Source organism: Clupea harengus, chromosome 18, assembly GCF_900700415.2.
Source record: "Clupea harengus chromosome 18, Ch_v2.0.2, whole genome shotgun sequence".
In the NCBI taxonomy this organism is placed as follows: Eukaryota; Metazoa; Chordata; class Actinopteri; order Clupeiformes; family Clupeidae; genus Clupea; species Clupea harengus.
In genome coordinates this window covers 3,113,559-3,136,566 of record NC_045169.1, presented here as the reverse complement: position 1 = coordinate 3,136,566, position 23,008 = coordinate 3,113,559, and the positions used below count along the sequence as shown (strand labels likewise).

General features: G+C 44.6%; 1 protein-coding gene across 4 annotated transcripts in view; it reads left to right on the top strand.

The window, feature by feature from the left end:
- Window positions 1-23,008, top strand: part of mctp1a (multiple C2 domains, transmembrane 1a) — a 147,053-nt gene that overhangs the window by 29,790 nt on the left and 94,255 nt on the right. Inside the window, exon 1 of one of the 4 annotated variants that reach the window (XM_042710485.1) lies at window positions 240-482. The exons of the other annotated variants lie outside the window; for them this stretch is intronic. Coding sequence (XP_042566419.1) covers window positions 441-482 — 42 coding nt within the window. The 5' untranslated portion in view covers window positions 240-440. Of the gene's footprint in view, window positions 1-239; window positions 483-23,008 lie in introns of those variants that run through there. 4 annotated transcript variants of the gene reach the window in all.

Genomic DNA, 23,008 nt, shown 5'->3' with positions numbered 1-23,008 from the left:
TTTTTGAAATCTCAAAATGCTTTCATTGTCACTGAAGTATGTGCTTTTGTGTTTGTGCAGGACAGATGTGTATATATACTGTATGTGTGTGTGTGTGTGTGTGTGTGTGTGTGTGTGTGTGTGTCTCAGGCAGGTTTTTATTGTCTCCCTGGATGCTGTGTTGCAGAGAGGGGTGTGTCTGTAGGGGATATTTGAGAAGTTCATTGGTGAGCTCTCCTCAACAGCTGAGCACAGGGCACAGCATGCTCTCGCTGTGTGTGCGTGTGTGTGTGTGTGTGTCTCTGTGTCTGCGTGTGTGTGTGAGCATGAGCGTGCGTCCAGCACTGGCTCTCATATAGGACAGTAAGACAGAGGCAGAGGCAGACCGCGTTAGCAGCAGCAGCAGCAGCAGCAGCAACAATATCGGTCTGCACTGTGGCATCTGAAGCTGTGGAGGCTTGATGATCGCACTCTCTCTCTCAACTGTGGGACGAAGCCTTACTGTAGGTACTATACACACCTCTCTCTCTCTCTCTCTCTTTCTCTCTCTCTCTTTCTCTCAATCTCTCTTGCTCTCTCTCTCGCTCCACACCTCTGTCTAGGATTTATTTCTCTGCTGATTGACTCAAAGCCTCATTTTCTGCATTGCTGCTTTCTGAATGTATGTATATTGCCTTGTCCAGAGAGGATTTTCAGTCCAGTAGTTCTTTCTCCTACACACTGCTATATGGCTATTGGAAAGGAGGGATGGAATTGCCTTTTCTTTCATGTGCATGGTTTTGTGTCCCTCCATTTCTTTCCATGCCACTGGGCTGTGACAGTTGGCATTCTGGCTAGTGTGTTGAAGTGTGTGTCTGCATCTGTATAATGTTACTATGTGTGTACAAATGTATTTGTGTTTGTACGTGTGTGTTTATGTCTGTTTGTTTGTGTGTGTTGTAAATGAGAGAGAGGGAGCGAGTGTGTAAGTGTGTAAGCATATACTCCTATTGTACCATTAGACTTCATATGTGCCTGTGATATGCAGGCTGCTCTGCCTAATAAGTGTGGCTTTGGGAAGTTGAGTAGGACGCTGAAGGCTACCCTGCTGAGAGAATGACTAGAGCTTGGATGAAAGGACTACTAACAGAAGAGGCAGTGATGAAGTGGTGAAGGAAGGAAGGAGGGAAGGAAGGAGGGAGGGAGGGAAAGAAAGAAAGGCAGAATGGACGTAGGAGGAAGAAAAATGTATCCAGAGTCTTTTCTGTCTCTGGTGGGATGGTTGCTGACAGCGGTAGCCTCCGTCGGCTCTGGATGCTCCCTCTCCTGACAGCTGCGTAGGGGCAGGAGGAGCCCATAGATAAGGTGCAGCCTCCCCAGTACTGTGACTGGCACCAGCGTGGTCACTGAACCATGCAGAGCCTCATCAAGCCTGAGGAAGATGGGCTTTATAGTAGACATATGTTCATTACATAATTAAGCTGGTGCTTATGTATGTATTTTCTCTGGAAAGAAATGAATTGTTACCTTAGGTCTGTCACTCTCTCTCCTCTCTCTCTCCTCTCTCTCTCTCTCTCTCTCTCTCTCTTTCTCTCTCTCTCTTTCTCTCTCTCTCTCTGGTGTTCTACTGCTGTACACAACACCAAGAGAGAATGCAAAATAACTAGGAGGTGTGGAAACAGTTGTTGCTGTTGAATTCTAAATGGTATTGCATTTCACATTGTAACATGTGTGTTAGACCCCCACACTGGAAATTGGGAGCCTTTCTGCGATGGTGTACCTGTGGGTGGGAGTGGGGTCTGACGGAGGGATGAGATGTGGGTGAAGCCATGGCGTGTACGCCTCAGTGAGACAGGTGAAACCATGGCGTTTACGCCTCAGTGAGACGGGTGTCGGGGGAAGGGACTGAGACTGAGTGGCACTCCAGGCACGGCTGGGAAGGCAGCCTCTCTCTCCCAGGTGAGGGTCCAGATGGGCTGGGGTTCCCTCCCTCCCGTGCAGCCCTGGCTGCTGCTGCTGCAGATGCTTCAGGACTGCTTCAGTGCAGTTCATTAGAACAGAGGCAGAGGCTGTCTCTCATGTTCCCTTGTGCACTCACACACACACACACACACACACACACACACATGCGCGCGCGCACAAACACACACACACACACACACACATGCGCGCGCGCACACACACACACACACACACACACACACACACACACACACACACACACACACACACACACACACACACATAGAGAGAGAAACAGCCAGTCATCAAATTCATTGTAGTGGATTTTAAATGTATGAGCAACCCAGTTATTACGCACAATAGGGTTTTAACGCCTAAGTGCTGGTTGAGCACTTATCTCACTTATTCTTACCAAAACATTCTCTCTTCTTTACTCTTTATTTTCGTACTCCCTCTCTCTCTCTCTCTCTCTCTCTCTCACTCTCTCTCTTCTTCCTGTCCTTCTCTTCACACACACTCCCCCCAGCAACACCTTTTGCCTTCAACCTCCCCGACCGGAGTCAGTCTCGCCCCCTCCCCGACGGCAGAGCAGCGGGCAGATTGATTGACATGCCTGATATCATCAGGGACGGGCAGGAGAGCCGCGCTGGGTAGAGAGTGGCGATGGGCGGGCACCTGTCCTCCCTCAACACTGCCAGTGTGGTGCCACCTCCGCTGTTCTGCTGGAGTAGAGATGGTGCTGTGATGGTGGTCAGGGAAGCAACGCAGTGGCACGTCACATTCACAAAGGCAGTGCAGAGTGAAAACGTCTTTTGAGCATTTTTGTCAAGGAGCGCTCAGATGTTAGATGTTTGCATCAGTAATAAGACTGCTTCTCTGCGATGTGGACTTCAGGTCCCTATCAGTGTCCCTTAGTGAGGGACTGTAGTGTTGTCTAAACTGGTTACGTTGGGTCGGAATTGGGTTTGCATTTTCCATCGTGCTATAATAGGATCTAGGGGATAGCGTGTGGGAAAATGTACACCTGAGGTGTGATGTGTTGGGACTGTTTAATGTACTCAGGTTGGGTTGAAGTGTTTATGGGGGTGCAGTCAGTTCACTGATCTGCTCTCATCTAATTGGCTTGGCCTGTAGCTGCCTTCCTCTCCTCTCCTCTCCTCTCCTCTGGGCTGGCCGGGATGCGGCGCGCTGGTTGTGTATGCAGGCGAGAGCAGCGGGGTGTGTGACAGGACTCCTGACGGTGCTGTCTGCAGTGTCAGCAGCATCTGACGTTCCAGCACCGCCTCCTCCTCCTCCTCCTCCTCCTCCTCCACCCCCCATCCCCCCTTTCTAAACCGGCACAAAGGCTCCGCGGACCAGGGGCTGGAGCCCTGCCAGGGACCCACACACGCCATGTCTTGCATCCCCCTGACCTTTTCAGTCTCATTCATATTTTGGACTGTGCCTTTCTGCATTTCTCTCTCTCACTCCCCTCTCTCTTTCTCATATTACCCCCTCTCCCTCTCTTCTTTGTCTTGTACAGACAGAAAGACAGACAGACAGAAAGACAGACAGACAGACAGACAGACATGCAGACACAGGGCCCTAATGTCATTGACAGGCACAACGAGCAACAAGCTAAACTAAAGCTATCATGTGGCACGAGGGAGCGCTGAGCCATCTGAGGATCTTGCTCATGGTATTAAATTAGCGTAATTATTTTGCCAAGTTATTAAATTAGGTTTAGTTCTTGTGTAGTGGACTTTGCCCCTTGCTCTGCTGGTCGCCCAGTTGCCTGTCAATGAAATTAGGACAGAATGAATGTGTGATGAGGCTTGTTTCTCTTTGTTTGCTCATAGTTATGCTGTGAACATCAGCCCTAGCTCCTTAGCTAGCTACCTCCATGTCTTCGGGTGGGGTGGTACACAGCCTGTCAGCCTGTCAAGGAATTTTTTCACCCTTTATCAGGACTGTATTAACCTCAGAATTAAGACTCACACAACCAAGAATATAATAAATAACAAACTTTTACTCTGGCAAAGAGGAGTGCATGGTTTCAGACCGCTCTTCAACATACACTCCTCCAAAAGGAGTGCAGTGTTTCAGAACGCTGTTCAACCCATCACTGACTCTCTAGTAAAATGTAACAGACTTTATGGAAAGACAATGTTCACAGTTCATACATGACACTCCCATGGTTGTACCATCTGTCCCTGGTTCCCAGAGATAAGAATGTTTACCTAAGACCCCCAAACCCAGACTTTAACACAACAGTCCAGAATGAGTTCACATAAACACATGGTCTCCTAATTCAGTCCTACCCTAAACATCAAATTCCTCTCATCAGAACAAAGGAAACATCTTAGTCTTCCATTTACCAAACTAATATAAAACTAAAACACATATCATGATAATAATTAAAAAGAAACATTTCTTTCACACAGCCCCTGTCTCTTTTCTCTTTCAGCAGGTCAACCTAACCCAGTGCTCCTCATCCGTTCAGAGGAACCTTGTGGTTCTCTGTTCTCTGAATCTATTCGCATCCCCACTGTGTAATTTTGAGCTTCTTCTCTAACTCAGACACTTTTTCTCTTGGCACTCAGAGTGAACAGTTATAAAAGGCCTTACATTTTGTAGAACTGACACAAAAGTGTTGCTTTTAATGATTTTTCTTTTTAATGTTACCCCACTGAACTAGCTTAAGTTTGATTATGATATTAAGAACTAATTAAATTAGGCGCTGTTGAGAACTACTCAACCTTAAAAGAGTGCTAGTGCTCCTTATTACCCCTGCTTATCATTCGAGAGTATAGGCCAGTCTATGTGCTTTAGATTAAGATCTTATTTTCTGCTCTGTTTAATCATTTTGAAGTGCAGACCAGTTGGCAGATAAATGAAAAATCAGAGTCTCTGGTCCAAGGCCCTGACCACTGACATAGCTTTACATTGACCACTGGGGAGATTTCAATTTATAAAAAGACGAAATTAGCTCTAGCATGATTCAGTCCAATGTCACTTTGCAAGTGGGAATCAATATGTTTTAAGAGGTCTGTCTGTATCCTGACATGTCTCAAGAGTAAATTGACATGATTGAGGTCTCTCTGTATCCTCAGACATGTCTCAAGGGGTAATTGAGATATTTGAGGTCTGTCTGTATCCTCAGACATGTCTCAAGGGGTAATTGAGATATTTGAGGTCTGTCTGTATCCTCAGACATGCCTCAAGAGTGTGAGCCTCCTAGAAAATATGTGGAGAGGAAGAAATGAAGGAGCTCTCAGTGAAAATATTTGTTCAGTCTGTCACTCTTTACAACCATGTCAGCTCAAAATCTAATCCTGACATCGAAAGAAAATAGCTCCGTAAAGCGCTTTTCCCAAGGCTGCCACGGCATTGAGGATTTATCTCACCATCAATGTCCCCCCTAGCAGAGATTGTTTTCAGAGTTAGGGCTGATAGAAACTGTGACCGTACTGGAAGTTGAGCCGATCTCCTGTGCCCAACCCTGTGGCTAGCAGGACATCAGGACTGAGAAGGAAGGTAGAGAAGGCTTTGATGTCGACAGCAGTAGATAATGACTCTAGCTTTTTCATTTGAGTTTTTTTCCTTGACTCTTCCTGTGGCCATAGTAATTGATGTCTTTGCTCGTGTCTGCCTTTGTGTGTTGTAACCAAATATGACATTCTTTTGATAATGATCATGTGCATCTGACCAGTATCTGACTGCTGTGTTGCAGTGATGTCCTGGTTAGATTAGTGGAGTGAAAAAAAACTAGTGGATTCCAGTGCAGGAATGTTATGGATGGGAAGGATTCTAACATGACTTTGTCCTACATGTTAAATATTAAGCACAGAGATTTGGTGTTAGATTTGACTTAATGAGAAGAACTCCTGCATAGTTACCTCCCCTAATGAGGTTATGTTGTCACCTGTGTCTGTTTGTTGGTTGGTTGGTTGGTTTGTTAGCAGGATCACACAAAAACTACTGGCCTGATTTTTTTATGAAACTTGGTGGAAAGGTGTAGCATGGGCCAAGGAAGAACCCATAACATTTTGGAGCAGATCTGCTACTACAAATGTAGTTTCGCTTTCGCTAGTGTTGTAAGAGACGGGGGCGCGTGCACGATTTTAGGTTTGCTTTCATGAGATACGACCTTTGCCCTTGGCGGACGTATGCACTCTACTGAGTGCCATTTTGGTCGCTATTACTGTCATATTCCAGAACGGTTCTCTTCACAATAATGCCTCTCTAGTGCTCATTAAGCAGCCCTAGCTCTTGTTTGCTTCATCTCAGTCTCCTTGTCTGTGTTATTCTCAGCTCTAATTGCAGACTCAGCATGATTATATTTTTTCCTAAAGGGAGAACCTTTCATTTATCATGATTAGAAGAGCTAACCTTTTGTTCTTAGATGGAGATGTCTTGCTCGGTGTGTCTTTTACGTAGATATTGCACTATAATGTAGTGAAATTCTCATTAGGTCTGAAGTATTTTAGCACGTGATATGTTTTTTGTATGTTGACCCGTGTATGGCTTTCTCTAAGTGCATTAAAAGATAAAGACAGAGAGTGTGTGAGAGAGAGAGTGATTGCGAGAATGAGAGAGAGAGAGGGGGGGGGGGGGGGGGGGGGGTTACAAAGTTATTGTAATTTAAACTGTGAACCATCATGTCTTACAGTCTTACCTTTGGTACAGTCAGCTGCCTTCTCAAGATTGTCCCATTTAATTTTCTTCATCTCTATCAGTAGCACTAACTATAAAGTGTGCGGCAGTTTCATTGGCCTTTCATTTAGGGGTGGGCGACCTGGTGGTTTTATTTCGTGATCGATCAATCGTGGAGATTGTGAGATTTTATGTCCTCTTACCTATCCAAACTTCACATAAAACTTTGGAGCAGTAGATCCACACTATGTTGACAAACCAACCGAATGCTGCCTACTAGATGGCTGTGCTGAGTGGCCAAATTATATTACATGTCTCTTTCATAGGTACCATGCACGTCATTACACATCAAACATAAAGCTCACACCTGGTCACTGAATCCAACATCAGATTTGTAATCAGAGATATACTGAGGGTCTCTCCTGTCTCTCGTGGGCTTTCCCCTCTATCTGAGTGCTATCCTGGCTATCAGAAGTACCCATCTGAGACACTTCAGTCTTTCTTCCCGTTGAAATCATCATCTGCTATCGTCAGGTCTGTCTGGGTTTCATGTTCAACCACACTCTTTGTGACAAACTTCACAAGTCTGCGCTTTAGGACTGTCCCTAGCGTCTGGGTAGTAAACTAAATACGAGGCTCTGTGTCTGTTGAACTTTTGCAGTAACCACACCTTTTTGTGGTGTCCCTCCTCACCAGAGTTGTAGCATGTAACCGCCTACGTTCTTCTCTCTCCCCCTCGCCTTCATCACATGTAATCAGAGCTAGCATAACACTTCTCTTCGAAGTGTTAATTCGGCAAAAGTCAAAGTGGACCTATTATGCTTTTCTGGTTGTTTCCTTGTTGGTTCCCACAGAAGCCCCTTTTCTCAGCTGCCTGAAACGCCTACTTGGAATTCCAGCCCTTTTTCTTTATTACAAGATGTCACAATCTCAGGGGTAAAGATAAAGGAACTGTGACAGAGCATTTCAGACAGGGGGGTGAATAAAGATGTACAGTATGAGAAAAAATGATGTGTTTTGGAACATTGAACTTTGTAAATCTATTTTTAATATAATCCAAAAAATGAAATGAACATTGAAAATCAGCATAATATGTCCTCTCTTTCATTACCATGTCCTCATTACCATGTGTAATGTGGATGACAATTGACTTAAATGACTCTTTCAGATTCATTGCAATCAAAAGCCCATCACTTAGTGTCTCATCAGCATTCCTCAGTGCTGTAATTGCTGTTTCTGCCCGAATAATGTAGTCTGTAATACTCTCATTTGCAGTTTTCTGCAAGGACATTAGCTCTGTGTACAGGCTAATCACATGGGGGTTCCCTTTACCTGCGTAATAGTCCATTCATATCTGAAGAGATTATTTGTCATTTTTTGTGCTTCACTCATAACTAGTGGTCAGGCCTTTGCCATCCAAAATTTGAATCAATTCAGCATATGCTTCTTTATTTTTCTCACTGTCCTCTTCTTCATCGTCTTCCTCGTCGTCTGTGGCGGGCTCATTTTGCAGGGTATCCTTCAGCCTCAGCTGATGCATGTGGCTCAAAAGCTCCATCTCCCAAAGCTCCTAATTCTTCTCATCTCCATCAAAGCACAACCTGTACGGTTGACGTCCAACAGTTCCATTATTCGTGTGGGAAAGACCGTTTGAGGTCTCATTTGAACGGAGGCAATGCAACACACGGCTCACATCGGTTGCCAGTAAACCAGAGAGAGAACTCTTTATTTGTGTGCATTCATCACAAGCACTATTCCATATGACGTATGAGATCACACATGTTAACACAGGCGCATTAGAGCAGTCGGAAAAATAAGATCAAAGCGGCAGACAAAGGAGAGGTGACTGAGGCGGTCACATTCACATATGATGCTGTTCAAAGCTGTGGACAATGTGGGATTTAAGACACTGATGCACACTTATTCTTTTTATGGTTATGGTTATAGTTTAATGGTTATTTTATGGTTATCATTATCTATTGTCTGCTGATAACAACTTGAAGTTGAAACAGTCTGAATGTTTATTTTTCTTAGAATGATCAAATCTGAAAGTGTGAGACTTTGAAAAGTTCACTTTTGTGTTGCTACGCTTTAAAAAAAAATACTTGAAAGTACTTGAAAAATCTGTGTTATTTAATGGTTATCTTATCTATCGACTGTTGATTATAAGGTTGTAAGGTTTTAATGATATTGACAGTTTCTTCAATGTGATAAATGGCGCAACTAGATAAGTCAATAGACCGGCTCGATATTCTCATCATAAAAAGATTGTGATATGATTTTTCTGGGCAGATTCCCCACCCCTACGTTTATTTATCACTTGTGCTGATCGTTTCTCCAAATGTTTTTGCTGGTTCTGTTTTTAAATCCTTATGCTGGAGGTGTATAGGGTGCATAGGTCCATGAAGAGCTTATTCACTAGCCTGCAGAGAAATAAAGCTGCCAGTTGCTTCTTGGAAAAGCATTAGAACAGACCTAAGATTAGGAGTCCAGAATATACTTTCAATCTCTCTTTGCCGGGAAGGTTTTAAGGAGAAGGTAATAAATAATAAGATAGAATACCTAGTAGTTATCAGATGATTGAGTGGGTGACTCAGTGGATGATTTCTTGTTTTGGAACCCACTTTTGGTGATGGGTATAGCTGTCTTTGCAATAGACTTAGCTTGGTCTTATCACACAATATGTAACCGTGAAAACAAAGCTTGTTTCTCTACTACTGTTTGTTTGCATGGGAGCTGTGGTGAAAAATGACTTCACGTTTCAGCATTTCTCATAGTATAACTAAACTAAACTAAACTAAACTAAACTTAAGATTGATTTGGGGACCCGAACCCAAGAACTCCACGGAGGACTGATAAAAGCCTGTAGCTACACTATATTTCCATAACAATTGTATGAAAGTTGCTGCATTGCCACAGATAATTTGGTTTGTATGGATGCCAACCAAATTATGTTGGACTCTCCTGAAGTCCAGCGCCTTGCTGCACGCAGGTGTTCGAGGCACTGTGGATGCAAAGCATCGCTGCCCCTGTCCAACCCCATGCCGTGCTTGAAATCCAGATTATAAAGCCTTTCCCTATCAAAAGAGCACTGCAGGCATAAAGTAGTGTATGAAAAGACATCACCTTAGCTTTAATCAACTGCGTCTGCTGCCCTGAGCTACGTAGGCCTACATGTTTCTGCTTACAGAGAGGAGTGTGTGGTGACTCTGTGTCTCTGGTGTTGTTGGTGAGACTGATGATACATAACCACAATGTGCTCAATTAAAATCACGGCAGAGCTGTTGTCTTTCACTCCACCTGACTCGCACCGTCTGGTCTCCTCTGTCTTATTAAAGCTCCTCTTCTCAGCTTGATATTTCATTACGGGAGCCCGCCGTTGTTTAGGTGTTGTGGTATCTATTGACGTCATCTTGTGCAATTTTTTGGAGGCCGCGGCAGCTAAACCCTCTCAGTATCGACACATGAATCATCCATTCCTGTGCTGAGCCATGCTGTCACCAAACAAAGCCATTGCACGAGGAAATCGATTTATGCCGAAGCTTGTAGAGAGACAATAAATTGGCTCCCCAAAAGACGATGGTACATTATCCATTATAAAAGAAATTCTGTGTTCCTTATAATATATTTATAATTAATATGATATAATAGATATTTATTATTATATTGTAATTGGTTATTATTATTGTATTATTATATAATATAATATTAATACAATATAATATCATTTTCAAAACTTTCCTTTGCCTCCATCTTGCTGCCTGTGGCACTCAGCCATAGCACACATTCACTGAGTGAGAGCCGTTTGTCTTGACGCGTCAGACGCTGCCATCTGCTCGTGCCGTGTCGCGGGCGTGAACCGAGCCCCTCGGCATGGGAACCGGGTCTGGTGGGCGCTGGAATCCCCAGGCAACCGGGTTTACGTCAGAAGACCTTCTCATTACTGACTGAACAGATTTCCCTTTTAACAGCCCAAAATAATTGAACATGTCCATGATCCATGTATGTTAAAGTTTCCAATGCTGTCAAGTCTACAAAGTCCAGACCTGCTAATTGGCCCAGACACAGGGCACCTTTAAGCCAGGGAAGTGTCTTGTCTCCGTCTCGGGAACCATGTTTGGGCCTCATTAGGGAAAGACTGCTGGCTTAATTTCCAAATTCTTCCCAGTTGATCTAATTCATCGAGCGGGGGTGCCACTGTCAGGTATATTTAGTGGGCTTCGCCTTGAGGGAGGATCGTTAGTGGTGGCATCCTCGTCTGTCGTGAGGCATCCAGACAGATTTTCCTGGACTGTGCTGTCAGCTAATCCTGGTCCCTGTCTCCACTAATAGTTTTTGCCTCATTCTGATAAAGCTTGTTGTCATCTCTGTCAGGTTGTCTGTTAATACAGACAGGAAACTATATACAGGGGCTCATCAGGTATAAACGAAAGTTTATAGATAAATACTTATCTATATAGATAAATACCTAGATAAATACTTGTGTGAGAGAGAGAGACTGGCCCAGGGAGGTAAATGGGTTGGAGATGGGATTGGGTTGTGTGTGTGTGTGTGTGTGTGTGTGTGTGTGTGTGTGTGTGTGTGTGTATGAGAGTGTATGTGTGTGTATATTTGTGTGTGAGAGAGAAAGAGGGAAAGTAATAAGTGGGGATATTATTGGCTCATTAGTGGTTAGCCCAGAGGATGACTCACTTCCCTATTGTGTGCTTGTGTGTTTATGATTAAAAGTTTAGATTCAAACTTTATTTCTATGACAAGAAAAATGGATTGACAGAAATGCACGCGTTTAAAGCAGAATAGACCCCTGAGAGCTTTCATCCAGTTGAGGAATTTTAAACATGTCTTTTGACAGAAACTCTGCGTAAGCAGTCTTTTTTCTCTGACAAGCTTTCACCTCTGTCAGCAGCTGTAACTCATGAAGGCCCTTGACTAATTCAATGTACAGCATGTGGCTCTTATGCTGATATTACAGTCTGGTTTTTTTTACCTTTTTTTGTTGCCCTGGATATTTTCTTTGAGCTCCTGGAAAGGTCATCATATATATGCTTGAGCTGAGACACACCCTCCCTAGGCCTGAATGTAGAGCACCTTGCCGTAGGGTGCCACTATCATCCGTTTCAGTCATCGTTTAAACTGAATGCCCAGCTGAGGGGACACAGCACTGCATTAGTCCCAACCGCGGTCCTCTCTTTGCCAAATGCCGTTTGGACTGCATGGCGCGAGCTTTTCAATCCTCACCTTCTTCCATATTCTCTGCGAGTGTGCGTGACAGTGAGCTGTCAGAAATAACCACTGAATGGAGCCGCCCCTTCTCGTCAGCGAGAGAGAATGGGAGCGCTGGAGCGAGCGCGAGTGGGCAGAAGGTGGATTAAAGCTCCCTGCTGCTCGGCACTCTGGGAAGGGTCTGAAATACAATCTGCCCTCCACTCCGAAAACGCCCCCATGTGCTCCGCAGCACTCTGCATTCCTCCATCCAGAACATGCTTTCAGTCTGCTCAGCTGTGCAGGGGCAGGTGTGGGGCAAATCCTACTAAGCGAAAGCCATGAGGTGCCTTACCCAGAAGTTAGCAGATGATTGTGGTGGTGAGAAATTCTTGTCTTGACACTCACTCGCTGGCGGGAGTGCAGCTGTCTCTGCAGTAGTCAAAGCTGGGTCTTGAAAGACAGTATGCAGCCTGGAGAAAGGGCTCTTTCCTCAGCGACGGTTTGATCTGTGATTTGAAGCCAAGCGTTTCTTCTGTGTATTTACTGCTTTTGTGGTATAATGGGTGATGTAACCTCAGTAGTTTGTCTTGTTTTGAAGTGCGTAGCGCATCTAATATCAGATCAAATTGCCTCCTTTTTTGGCACATCCGGCGTTTCTCTGTGGACAGCCCAACACAATGTGCCCGGTGAGGGTGGCTTGCCAAAACATGATCCTCAATTAAACAGGGCAGCCCCGTGTCTGTGGCTGTCATAGCAAACATGAGTGTGTGTGTGTGTGTGTGTGTGCGTGTGTGTGTGTGTGTGTGTGTGCGTGTGCGTGTGAGTGTGCGTGTGTGTGTGTGCGTGTGCGTGTGCGTGTGCGTGTGCGTGTGTGTGTGCGCACACATCTTTCAGTCCTCCTCTTTCAGTGCACCTGTTTCCATTGCATCAGCACATCCTAACCAGGGGCCTGGTCAAACTGGATGTACGTATGTGGAAGGGCATGACATATGTTTTTGTGCTGCCGGATTTGGTTGAAGGAGATAGAATAATGTTACTTCTTTGCTGTGCAGAAATTGTATTTTTAGCTTAAGGCAATGCCCCCTCTCTCTCTCGCTCTCTCTCTCTCTGCGTGTTTGTGTATGTCAGAGTATGTGTGTGGGTGGGTTGATCGTATGGAATATTGATACGGATAGTCAGTGTGATGTTTACGTGTGTATGGTGAACCATGTTTAGCATGACGATGAGTCTCCATGCGTGTATTGTTGGCTGGAGATGACCCCCATGAAATGTGTTCTGGAATGAAGAAGAACGATGGCCACAAATGAATCATTTGAATCATGAATCAAGTTCTTTCGGCTCTGCATACAGTCACCTATGATCTACATATGCTGTCTGTTGCAGGAGTGTGACTCTATGTTTCAGTCAAGTTTCATTTTCACCAGTGCAACACGTACGGTAGAAAAATATTATTCTATTATATAAAAGATGAACGTTTTTCAGCTCTGCAGACTGTCACCTATGATCTACATATATATGCTATCTGTCGCACAGCCTCTGCTCAGGAGTGTGACTGTATGTTTCAGTCAAGTTTCACTTTCATCAGTGCATCACGTACGGGTACATAGTTCTGTTGTACTGGTGCTCCTGCAGGAAAACAGTAACTTTAATCTTTTATATAATATAATAATATATATTTTTTAAAGACTGAAGATGAATAGTGAAGATGAATAGTTATTTAGAAAAGCACACCCCCCCTATTGACTGTGAAGGTTTGACTGAAATGTAAATGCCTCTGCAGGGGGTGGCCATGTTTCCTGTATCCAAATAATTGCCATAGTAGTTCTAATTGAACTCATCATTGCTTCATACTTTGGATGCCATGATCTCAGTCCTCTGAGTCGTCCATGCCCCTGATATTAATTATTTTATCCTCGTAGTCTAATTAAGGATGAAATAAGAATAATCTAATGTTTAATTCAGAAACTCACTCATTGGCTGTTGTTGGTTCAAACAGCCATTAATCATGCGTTTTGTGAATGTGATGTTGCAGACCAAAGGGCTCCCTGCATCTCCTCCTTAGGGAGAGTCCTCCTGCAGAGCCTCCATCTGTGGACTTCTTCTTTTTCTTTTACTGGAAGAGGTAGCCGGGCTGTGATGGTAAACAGTCGTGTTTACAGGAAATGCAGTGATGGCTCTTTACACAAGAGACCCCTGTGAGAAGCAGAGAGCACAAAGCAGACTGATTTCGATCACGCTTAGTGAACGGGGTAGATGGCCGGAAATGAGGCGCCTTTTGTCCACTAATGGAAGACGCCTTTTGGAACGGTGCCAGGTAGAACTTTCCAGAACTTTCAAACTTTTCTGTAAAGTTGTGCTCAGCAACAGCAACTCTTATTCTTAAACAACCTTTCTGAAATTCTCTCTGCAAATCTGTTTTTTTTTTAGAGATTTTAACAGTCTCATCTGAGTGGAAAACTTTCTGAAATTCTCTCTACAAGTCTCTTTTTTCAGAGATTTCTGTCATAGATTTTTTTTATCTGTGTGAGTGTTATATGTTTATACTCTCCTCATTTACAGTATGATTGTGTGACATTATATTTGAAATAATCGAACGATGATCATAATGCAGATGTCATTCTACAGGTGTCGACTGTCGCCTAATGTTAGAAATGTTCAACCTATCGACTATATATAAATTCATATATCTTTTTGTTGTTGTCTTTAGGTTCAGAGGTTGTCTTCAGGGTCAGAGGTTATCTTTAGGGTCAGAGGTTGTCTTCAGGGTCAGAGGTTGTCTTTAGCACTGTATGTACCAGGGCACTGTATGTACCAGGACAGGACACTGTATGGACCAGGACACTGTATGGACCAGGGCACTGTATGGACCAGGACACTGTATGTACCAGGACACTGTATGGACCAGGACACTGTATGGACCAGGACAGGACACTGTATGTACCAGGGCACTGTATGTACCAGGACACTGTATAGACCAGGACACTGTATAGACCAGGACAAGACACTGTATGGACCAGGACACTGTATGGACCAGGACAGGACACTGTATGTACCAGGGCACTGTATGTACCAGGACACTGTATAGACCAGGACACTGTATAGACCAGGACAAGACACTGTATGGACCAGGACACTGTATGGACCAGGGCACTGTATGGACCAGGACACTGTATAGACCAGGACAGGACACTGTATGGACCAGGACACCGACACTCCTTTACCGGGGTTCTCTATGGCAAACACCAAATCATGTACAACATTCCTAACACCAATGCAAAGGTAGCCTCCACCCCTTTCTTCATGTTTCACAGGAAAGACATAAAAACAGTCAGACAGTTATCCAAATAACCCCTCACTCATATTCATCACTTTCGGGGCCAATGTCATGCTCTGCCATGTGACTCCACACACTTTAAATATAAATGGCCGCCCTCATGTAAAACAGCCCCGTGGTGCAGCCTGCTGACTAACTGCCTCATCTGTGAGGGAGAGATGGGGGGAGGGGAGGGGAGGGGGGGGGAGTCATCACTGAATGCAAAAATAAGAGAGACTGGCCCAGGGAGGTAAATCGGTTGGAGATGGGATTGGGTTGTGTGTGTGTGTGTGTGTGTGTGTGTGTGTGTGTGTGTGTGTGTGTGTGTGTGTGTGTGTGTGTGTGTGTGTGTGTGTGTGTGTGTGTGTGGTGATGGTCATCATGCGGATGCTCATTATGAACACTGGTGGTTATCTAATCAGAGGGGCAGTCACAGGCTGTAAATGAACTGCCAGTGCACCACACACACTCGCACACACACACACACACACACACACACACACACACACACACACACACACACACACACTCATGATTAGGGCTTTCCCAGGGCCAGAGTGGGGGAACTCATCTGGGCTCCGTGATGCGGACTCCGGAGGCAGGGTGGTGGAGTGGAGTGTGGCGGACAGCTCAATGCATCAGACTGTGAGAGAGTAATAGGACTGCCAGCGGACTCTGACTGCACATTTAGTTTTTTCGGTCGGGGGGTCTGAGGGAGAGACAGGTAGCCAGGGGAAAGACATTATTTATTTTGAATCTCGTCTTTTAATTCTTTCTATCCAGAATGTTCCCTTACATTTTTCTCACGACTTCCCCCAAAATTGCTTGTGATGCTTTTTTCCCTTCCCTCAGTAGTACCGGTAAGTCCCTTGTGTGAGACTGAAGTGGACTCTGTGTAGTAGTCCAGTGCCCTCTGCGTGGGGGTCAGCACTCTTCCCCCTCCTGTCTGCGGAGGATGGATTCAGTGGTGTGGAATATCCCATTGACTGCTTTATCAAAACCCCTCATACAGCGGGACTCCGCGGGCTGTCTGGAAACCTTATCAGCTCTCATTTCTTATTCATGAGCCCTCCGCCCCTCCGTACAAACACTAATCCGCACTGTTATGCAGAGAGAGCCTGAGAAGTGCAAATATGCCTAAATGCCCAGGGTCCCCCGAGAGGCTTTTAGGAGAGGAGGCGAGGGGGAGAGAGTGAGAGGGGAGAGGAGGAGAGGGGGAGAGAGTGAGAGAGGGGGTGCGAAATGATCATCACGATCAGTTATCACCAAGGAGCTGTTACTCACTCTTCACACTCAATTATTTAGGCAGTGCTTTTATCCAATGTGGCGTTCAGTGCAGGTATGTGTGTGTGTGCTTATCAGGACTCTCACCTATGATGCTGGTCTTGGTAGCATCTCAGCATGTGGGCCCTGCTGTGTGGATTGGTGTCAGTCACGAAGATAAGATGGATCTGTTCGAAGTATGACTGCAGTTAGTCTATTGTTGCTTGCTCTATTGTTGGTTGCTCTGTTGCTGCTTGGTCTGTCAGAAAGGCCCTGTCCTAAACAGAGACACGTGGCTGTTTCTCTAAAGCACAGCTGAGCTCCATGGCTGTATGAATCTCTGGCAATATTAATACAAAATCCTCACATTTCAGACCATCGGGTGTCAATCAGCATATCATTCAATCAGCATATCATTCGTCTGCCCAGACCAACTCAGCTGGAGTGAAGAGATTCCACCTTACCCCCCTAATAGGAGCGCTATTTGAGGCAAAACTGAAATAGCTCTGCTCAGAACCCGATACTAATACAATTCTTCTTCTAATGTTCTTCCCTCGGTCTTATACTCTCTCTCTCTGTCTCTCTCTGTCTCTCTTTCTCTCTCTCACTCACTCTCTCTGTCTCTCTTTCTCTCTCTCACTCTCTCTCTCTGTCTCTCTCTCTCTCTCTCTCTCTCTCTCTCGCTCTCGCTCTCTCTCACTTACACATACAACTCCCTTGGCAGTCTTCCCCATGCAATGCCAGTGCTCTGCCCTGTGTTGATCAAATGTGATTAGGCCAATAAGGCAGCCAGAACACTCCTTAGCCGGGGTGTAAGCGCTTGGGTGACAGCGTTTTGGCGGAGTGCCGGCGCACCCCGAAGTGAGTCTCATTCATTATTCAGCGAGCTCGCTGCACTCTCCCGACTCCCGTCATCAGCCTCACATTCTGGCCAGCCTCCGTGTCGGTGTGGCGGATGCCACCGCAGCCCTGTGTGAGCACCGGATACCGACGAACTATCGGAAGCCAAAAGGTCAGACCGGTAGTCCTGTGGATGAGGCACCAGATCCGGCCTTAGCCAGGCAGAAAGGGTGATGTTGTTACCTGACATCTGATTGCTTTTATATGTGGTTTGAAGTGAGCCATAAGTCTTATCGGTGGTGGTGGTGGTGGTGGGTGGTGGTGGTGATGGTGATATTTACTATTGGTTTCTGCCACCTCTTCTGGTACATGGCAACAGGAATGTGACGCAGTGATTGACACCTGTCGGGAAATGGAAGCCCTGCTTCAAACTGTGATTATGGGAGAGTTTCTTTTGACTGTGCTGGTCAGTGGATTGACCACAGGGTCCCAAACACGGTCACACTAAACAAAGACAGAGTCGAGAGAGTGTGTAGTAGGTGATAGCTTTGGTGATAACGGCACGGTCTCACCTCGACCTTTCACTGGTGCCCTGCCCAGCGGTCTTATTGGGTTCCCATAAACCCTTGGACCTTTCCATATAGTGTTCTAGTATGTATTTTTTGTATATATATTAAGTGATTTTAAGCTTTATGAATTTGCATCTACCAAGGAAAATGTTGCTGTGGTTTTTATCTTACCGTTTGTGTGCTTAGAGAACCTGATGATAATGTCATACGCTGTCATAAGCTGATAAATGTCAATGCATTTCTAACAGCATGAAACTTCCCAAGTTTCTCCACATCTCAAGAGGCTTGAGGGCCTAGAGTATTCCAGTTGAGTACACCTTCATTTCCACTGGAGGAATCCGTGGGAAAGTATGGAGAAGGTTCTAGCATGCCTAAGGGGTTAGTCACGTCATCGTGTGTGTTGTCAGTATCGGTTGGTGTCAAATGGTGTGCTCCATTATCCACACTTAGGTAAACTGTGTTTGTCATCGGGGATGGCCAGCTTTGGTGTTAGGAGATTTACCACTGTGCGCGACCTGTCGTGCAATCTCAGTGATTCATAACCTTAACAGAATTTCTGATATTTTTAAAATGTCTTTTTGAACAAGTTATGATGTCTAGACATACGGTTAAACTTTCTTTGAGTCACGCTTCAGTTTGTTACCTTTGTAAAGTATTTTTAGTAGACCTCATAGTCACGACGGCACCTTGAATTACAGGGCTAAATCATCTGCGAGTCTGGAGTGGCACATACCCAATGAAACCTGTTTGTAACTGTAATAAATATGCTGTATATGCAGGCTTGATTATGATTCTATCTTCTTTGAGTTATCTTGAGATGGAATACAGGACACGGCTGTCAGCCTACGCGCCCGACACTTGATGAGCCGGAAAGAGAGAAATCATTCTCACGGGAAATGCTGGAAAAAGTTGCAAAGTCTCTCACCAAGTTGTTGTCGGAAGTGGAACTCTTATGAGTAGTGGGAGGAACTCTTATGAGTAGTGGGAGGAACTCTTATGAGAAGTGGGAGGTCTGAGAATTTGCTTTGGGTTATTGGTCTATGTGCACCGTATTGCAAGGCTATTTCAAGGTATGCATAGGCCTGCAATCACATTGAAGTAATGGGCAGTAGAACCTCCATATTCATACCGTATATTTTAGCGTCTTGCGTGATAGTTAGTGTTAGTGTATGCATTATATACTGTATATACTGTATATATATGTCATACTACGTGAATGTGTTTCACACGATAGTGTAGTTTAGAGTTCACTATGCTAAAGACTTTTCTAGCTGCACCAACAGCATTACAGTCGAGTAGCTCTGGTGCCCCAACAGGGAGGTCAGAGAGGTAGTAAGTGGGAGTGCTCTTAATTCAGCTGTCACCGATATCACGAAACACTCCAATTATTGCCACCTTTAGGGAATGTCAAAGGAAAGGCGCGGTCATCGGCTCACGAGCCATGAAGGGCTGAGTGTGAGGGTTCTCTGCCATGGCTTCACGTGCTACACGCTACAGTCACAGGTCAGCAGCCCCGGGGGACGATGACAAGGACTGGCCGCATCAAAAGACGGTCAGGGGTCAAACCAAAGGGAGATGTTCTCATGATAGGCAATTAGATATACAGGCTATTTTATGTGCTCAGTACTATTTTCAGATATCTCTATTGTTCACGAAAATGAAAGATTGGGAGAACCGTTTTTATCTGTGGAGCAACGCAGCTCCTGGTATGCTAAAAGATAGAAATGTTTGGCTGTAAGTTGATGCCACGTTAAAACCACGGAGAGAGCGGTGTTTGTGTGACTGTATGGGTATAAAATATGGCTTGAGTAAATACAAGTGCTCTCACTGTAGGTTTATTTTTACTAGCCTGCGGGCTCTTCGGCAAACCTCCTCGAGCTTGATGCGTAGGAGGAGTGGCAACTTGCTTTCTGCACAGACATGCGCTGGGATGGCCTCCTTTCTGCCTGACGCTCCGTTCGGAAATGTGCTGCAGGCCTTCTGTGCAGGGTGTGCTCTTGATTTGATCTCCCTACTTTATCTCTCTGTGTGCACTAAAATAGGATTTCAGTTGGCTTCCTATGGTGCATATTGAGGTACACATGCAGTATGGTATCAAGGTATCACTGATCGTGCAGATATCTGATTAGTCAGTGAGCTTGTTTACAATTGATTTTTTTTTTGGATCACAGTTGATATGTGCATGTGTGCATGTCTGTGTCCTTTTTGGGGGCTTTTCTAGCCAAAAATGAGTCGGAGAGAGATAGAGAGTAGGATTGCGAAATGACCTCAGGTCGGAATCAAACCTGGGTCCCCGTGGGCACTAGGCCAGGTTATGGTACGGGATGCCGGCGCTATCGCTGCCCTACGGCTTCCCCCGCATGCATATGTATGTTAAGAGAGTGGCTGGTGAACAGAGCGATGCAGTGGATCCAGGTCCTGTTGTGAGTAGGGGTGGGAATCTCTTGGCACCTCACGATTCGATTCGATTCCGATTCAGTGGTCAACGATTCGATTCTAAACCGATTATCGATTCTACACCGATTATCGATTCTAAACCGATTATCGATTATAAATTCTAAACCGATAAAACGATTATCGATGCATGTCGATTTTTTAAAAATCTGAGTTTGCTACTCAGAGTCTCAAATCACTTCCTACTTTGTGTTTGATAATTAAAGAAAATCAACAGATGAATTACCTTCTCTATTTTTTTATTAGAGAAAAAGCTTTCCCTTGTCACAATTATGACTTTCAATGAACAATGCAATAATCGATGCAGCTTGCATTTCAACACAAAATGAATGTGTAAAAAAAAAAAAAAAAAAAAAAAATTTAATTTTAAAATTTTAATTATTTTTTTTTTTTATTAAAAAATCGATTATGAACTTTTCTGAATCGAGACAGAATCGTTCTAGAGAGAATCGAGAGAAATCGAAAAATCAATTTTTTTTCCCACCCCTAGTTGTGAGTGACATATGTGGCACGTGCAGCTTGTGCTCCCGGTGCTTGTCCGGGTGACTGTGTGGGAGAGGGGCACGTTCATTACGTAATCTCTTGACGTCCTCTGTGCACGTCCTCGTGCAGGGTTGCTGGTTTATTTATTGCCGTGAGAGTTGGCTTCCGTGGTCTCAAAATAGCATTGAAGAAGAAGACATGTTGCGAACATAGTTTACGGATGTTTCACTGAAATTTACAATCACAGCGAAAGATTTAAGTGGCTAAGGGTTTTTTTTTGGGATATTTTTGACCCCAGTTATTGCCATCCTAATCCTATTTGTCTATTATTTCTAATGGGTTGAGGCAGCATTTCTATTTTTTACACACTCAGTGTTTATCTCTTTGAAAATGGAAAAAGGGCTTACGTTTGCGTCTCCGTGACTGAGTGTTGTGTTCATGTTCATGCTTCGGGCCTTTGTTGTTTGTGTCCTGTAGCTGACCTGTGCAAAGGGCTATGTTAATGCCTCTGACCTGTGCGGAAGGCTGTGCTAATCACTCTGACCTGTGCGGAGGACTATGCTAATGCCTCTGACCTGTGCGGAGGGCTATGCTAATGCCTCTGACCTGTGCGGAGGGCTATGAGTCTGAACTGTGCGGAGGGCTATGCTAATGACTCTGCTGCTGCAGGCTTAGCACACACTCTGTTTTTTTTTTAGACCAACACCTGTGCCATAAGATGGAAGATATTTTGAAGATTCAGTCTGCACATATAATCATACCAACAATTAGCGATGTCTGGCTGGGTGATTTAAAACATTTGGTTGGTAAATTAGCTTAAACTTGAGCAGGTGGTGTTTTTTCCCATGCTAAATAGAATTTGTGCAAACAAGCCATGATGAGACAAGACACTTTCTTCATATGCTTACCATCTTCAGGTTAACCTTCACTGCACTGAACTGTAATGAACTGCAGGCGTGAGGCCTAGGCTTGTGAGGAAGCATGATGTTTAGAAGACTAAGCTAACATGCTAACAGTTTATAGGTAGATCACTAGCATGTTTTTTTTCAGGTTCTATATAAATACTTATCTAATGAAATGACAGTCAAATGTGAAATAGTGTGCACCCTGAGGTGGAAGTGGTAGGCATATGTCCTTGTTGTGGTCTGAAGGTATAGCTGATACAGTTTAGTTAGGGTGACCAGATTTGAGTTTGTGAAAAAGAGGACACTTCGTCGCGGGACCCCGCCCCCTCCCCCGCAGCAGAGTTTTTGGACATCTTTTTCACATGCAGATGTCATGTAATATTGTATTGTACACTGAGCACCTTGCAACTAGTGGAGGCGGCAAGGTGCTCAGTGTTGCCAGATTGGAAATGGCGCATCGTATCAAAGGCTCAAAATGATCGTATTTGGAGGATAATTATCATATCTGGCAACACTGGGAAGGCTGTCGACCAATGACAGTTCTACCTACAGTCAGAGCTCGTGCAAGAAGGTGGAACGTAAGGGAGATACCCTTTCCAAAACGTATAATGACGTAATAACTAGTTTGTGAAAGACCCAGAGAAACACACATATCCGACGAGGCAAAATCCCGGACGTTTTTGGAATCACTGCCGGACGCATTTTTTAGGTCTCGAAAAGAGGACATGTCCGGGTAAAAGAGGACGTATGGTCACCCTAGTTTAGTATTATCCTTTGTGTCCCTCCATGCACACATTTCAATTATGTTCACCAGTTGTTGGTTTAATCATCTAACAATATATATGTAATATATACAAATATTGTAATTTGTATATTGTATATTTGTATACTTTTTGTATTCACAGCTACAATCAGCACATCAAAATTAGCTCCATAGGGGTCAGTCCTATGTTCCCAGGGTCCTATGTTCCACATATCTATTCTTATGTTCCCAGGGTCCTATGTTCCACATATCTATTCTTATGTTCCCAGGGTCCTATGTTCCCCATATCTATTTCTTATGTTCCCAATGTCCTATGTTCCCCAGATGTAGATGGCACATGATGGGAGCATGACAAAAGAGAAAAATAGAGAAAAAAGATAGAAAAAAATACTTAGCAAATGAAAGTGCCATCTCACATCACCATTACTGCTGCTTCCTCACTGCTGCTAGCTCCTCACACTCCTACCTCTAGCTCCTGTGCACAGGGCCTCATGGCTGCTCCTCATGGCTGCTCCTCATGGCTGCTCCTGGTGTGGGTCCAGGGGAGGGCCAAGGCAGAGCCCATGCTGTGAGCCAGATGCCAGCTCTTGTGAATCCCGTGGAGGTCTAATGATGATGATAATTGCAAAAATTTTGCATCCTTAGTCAACCCCTTGGC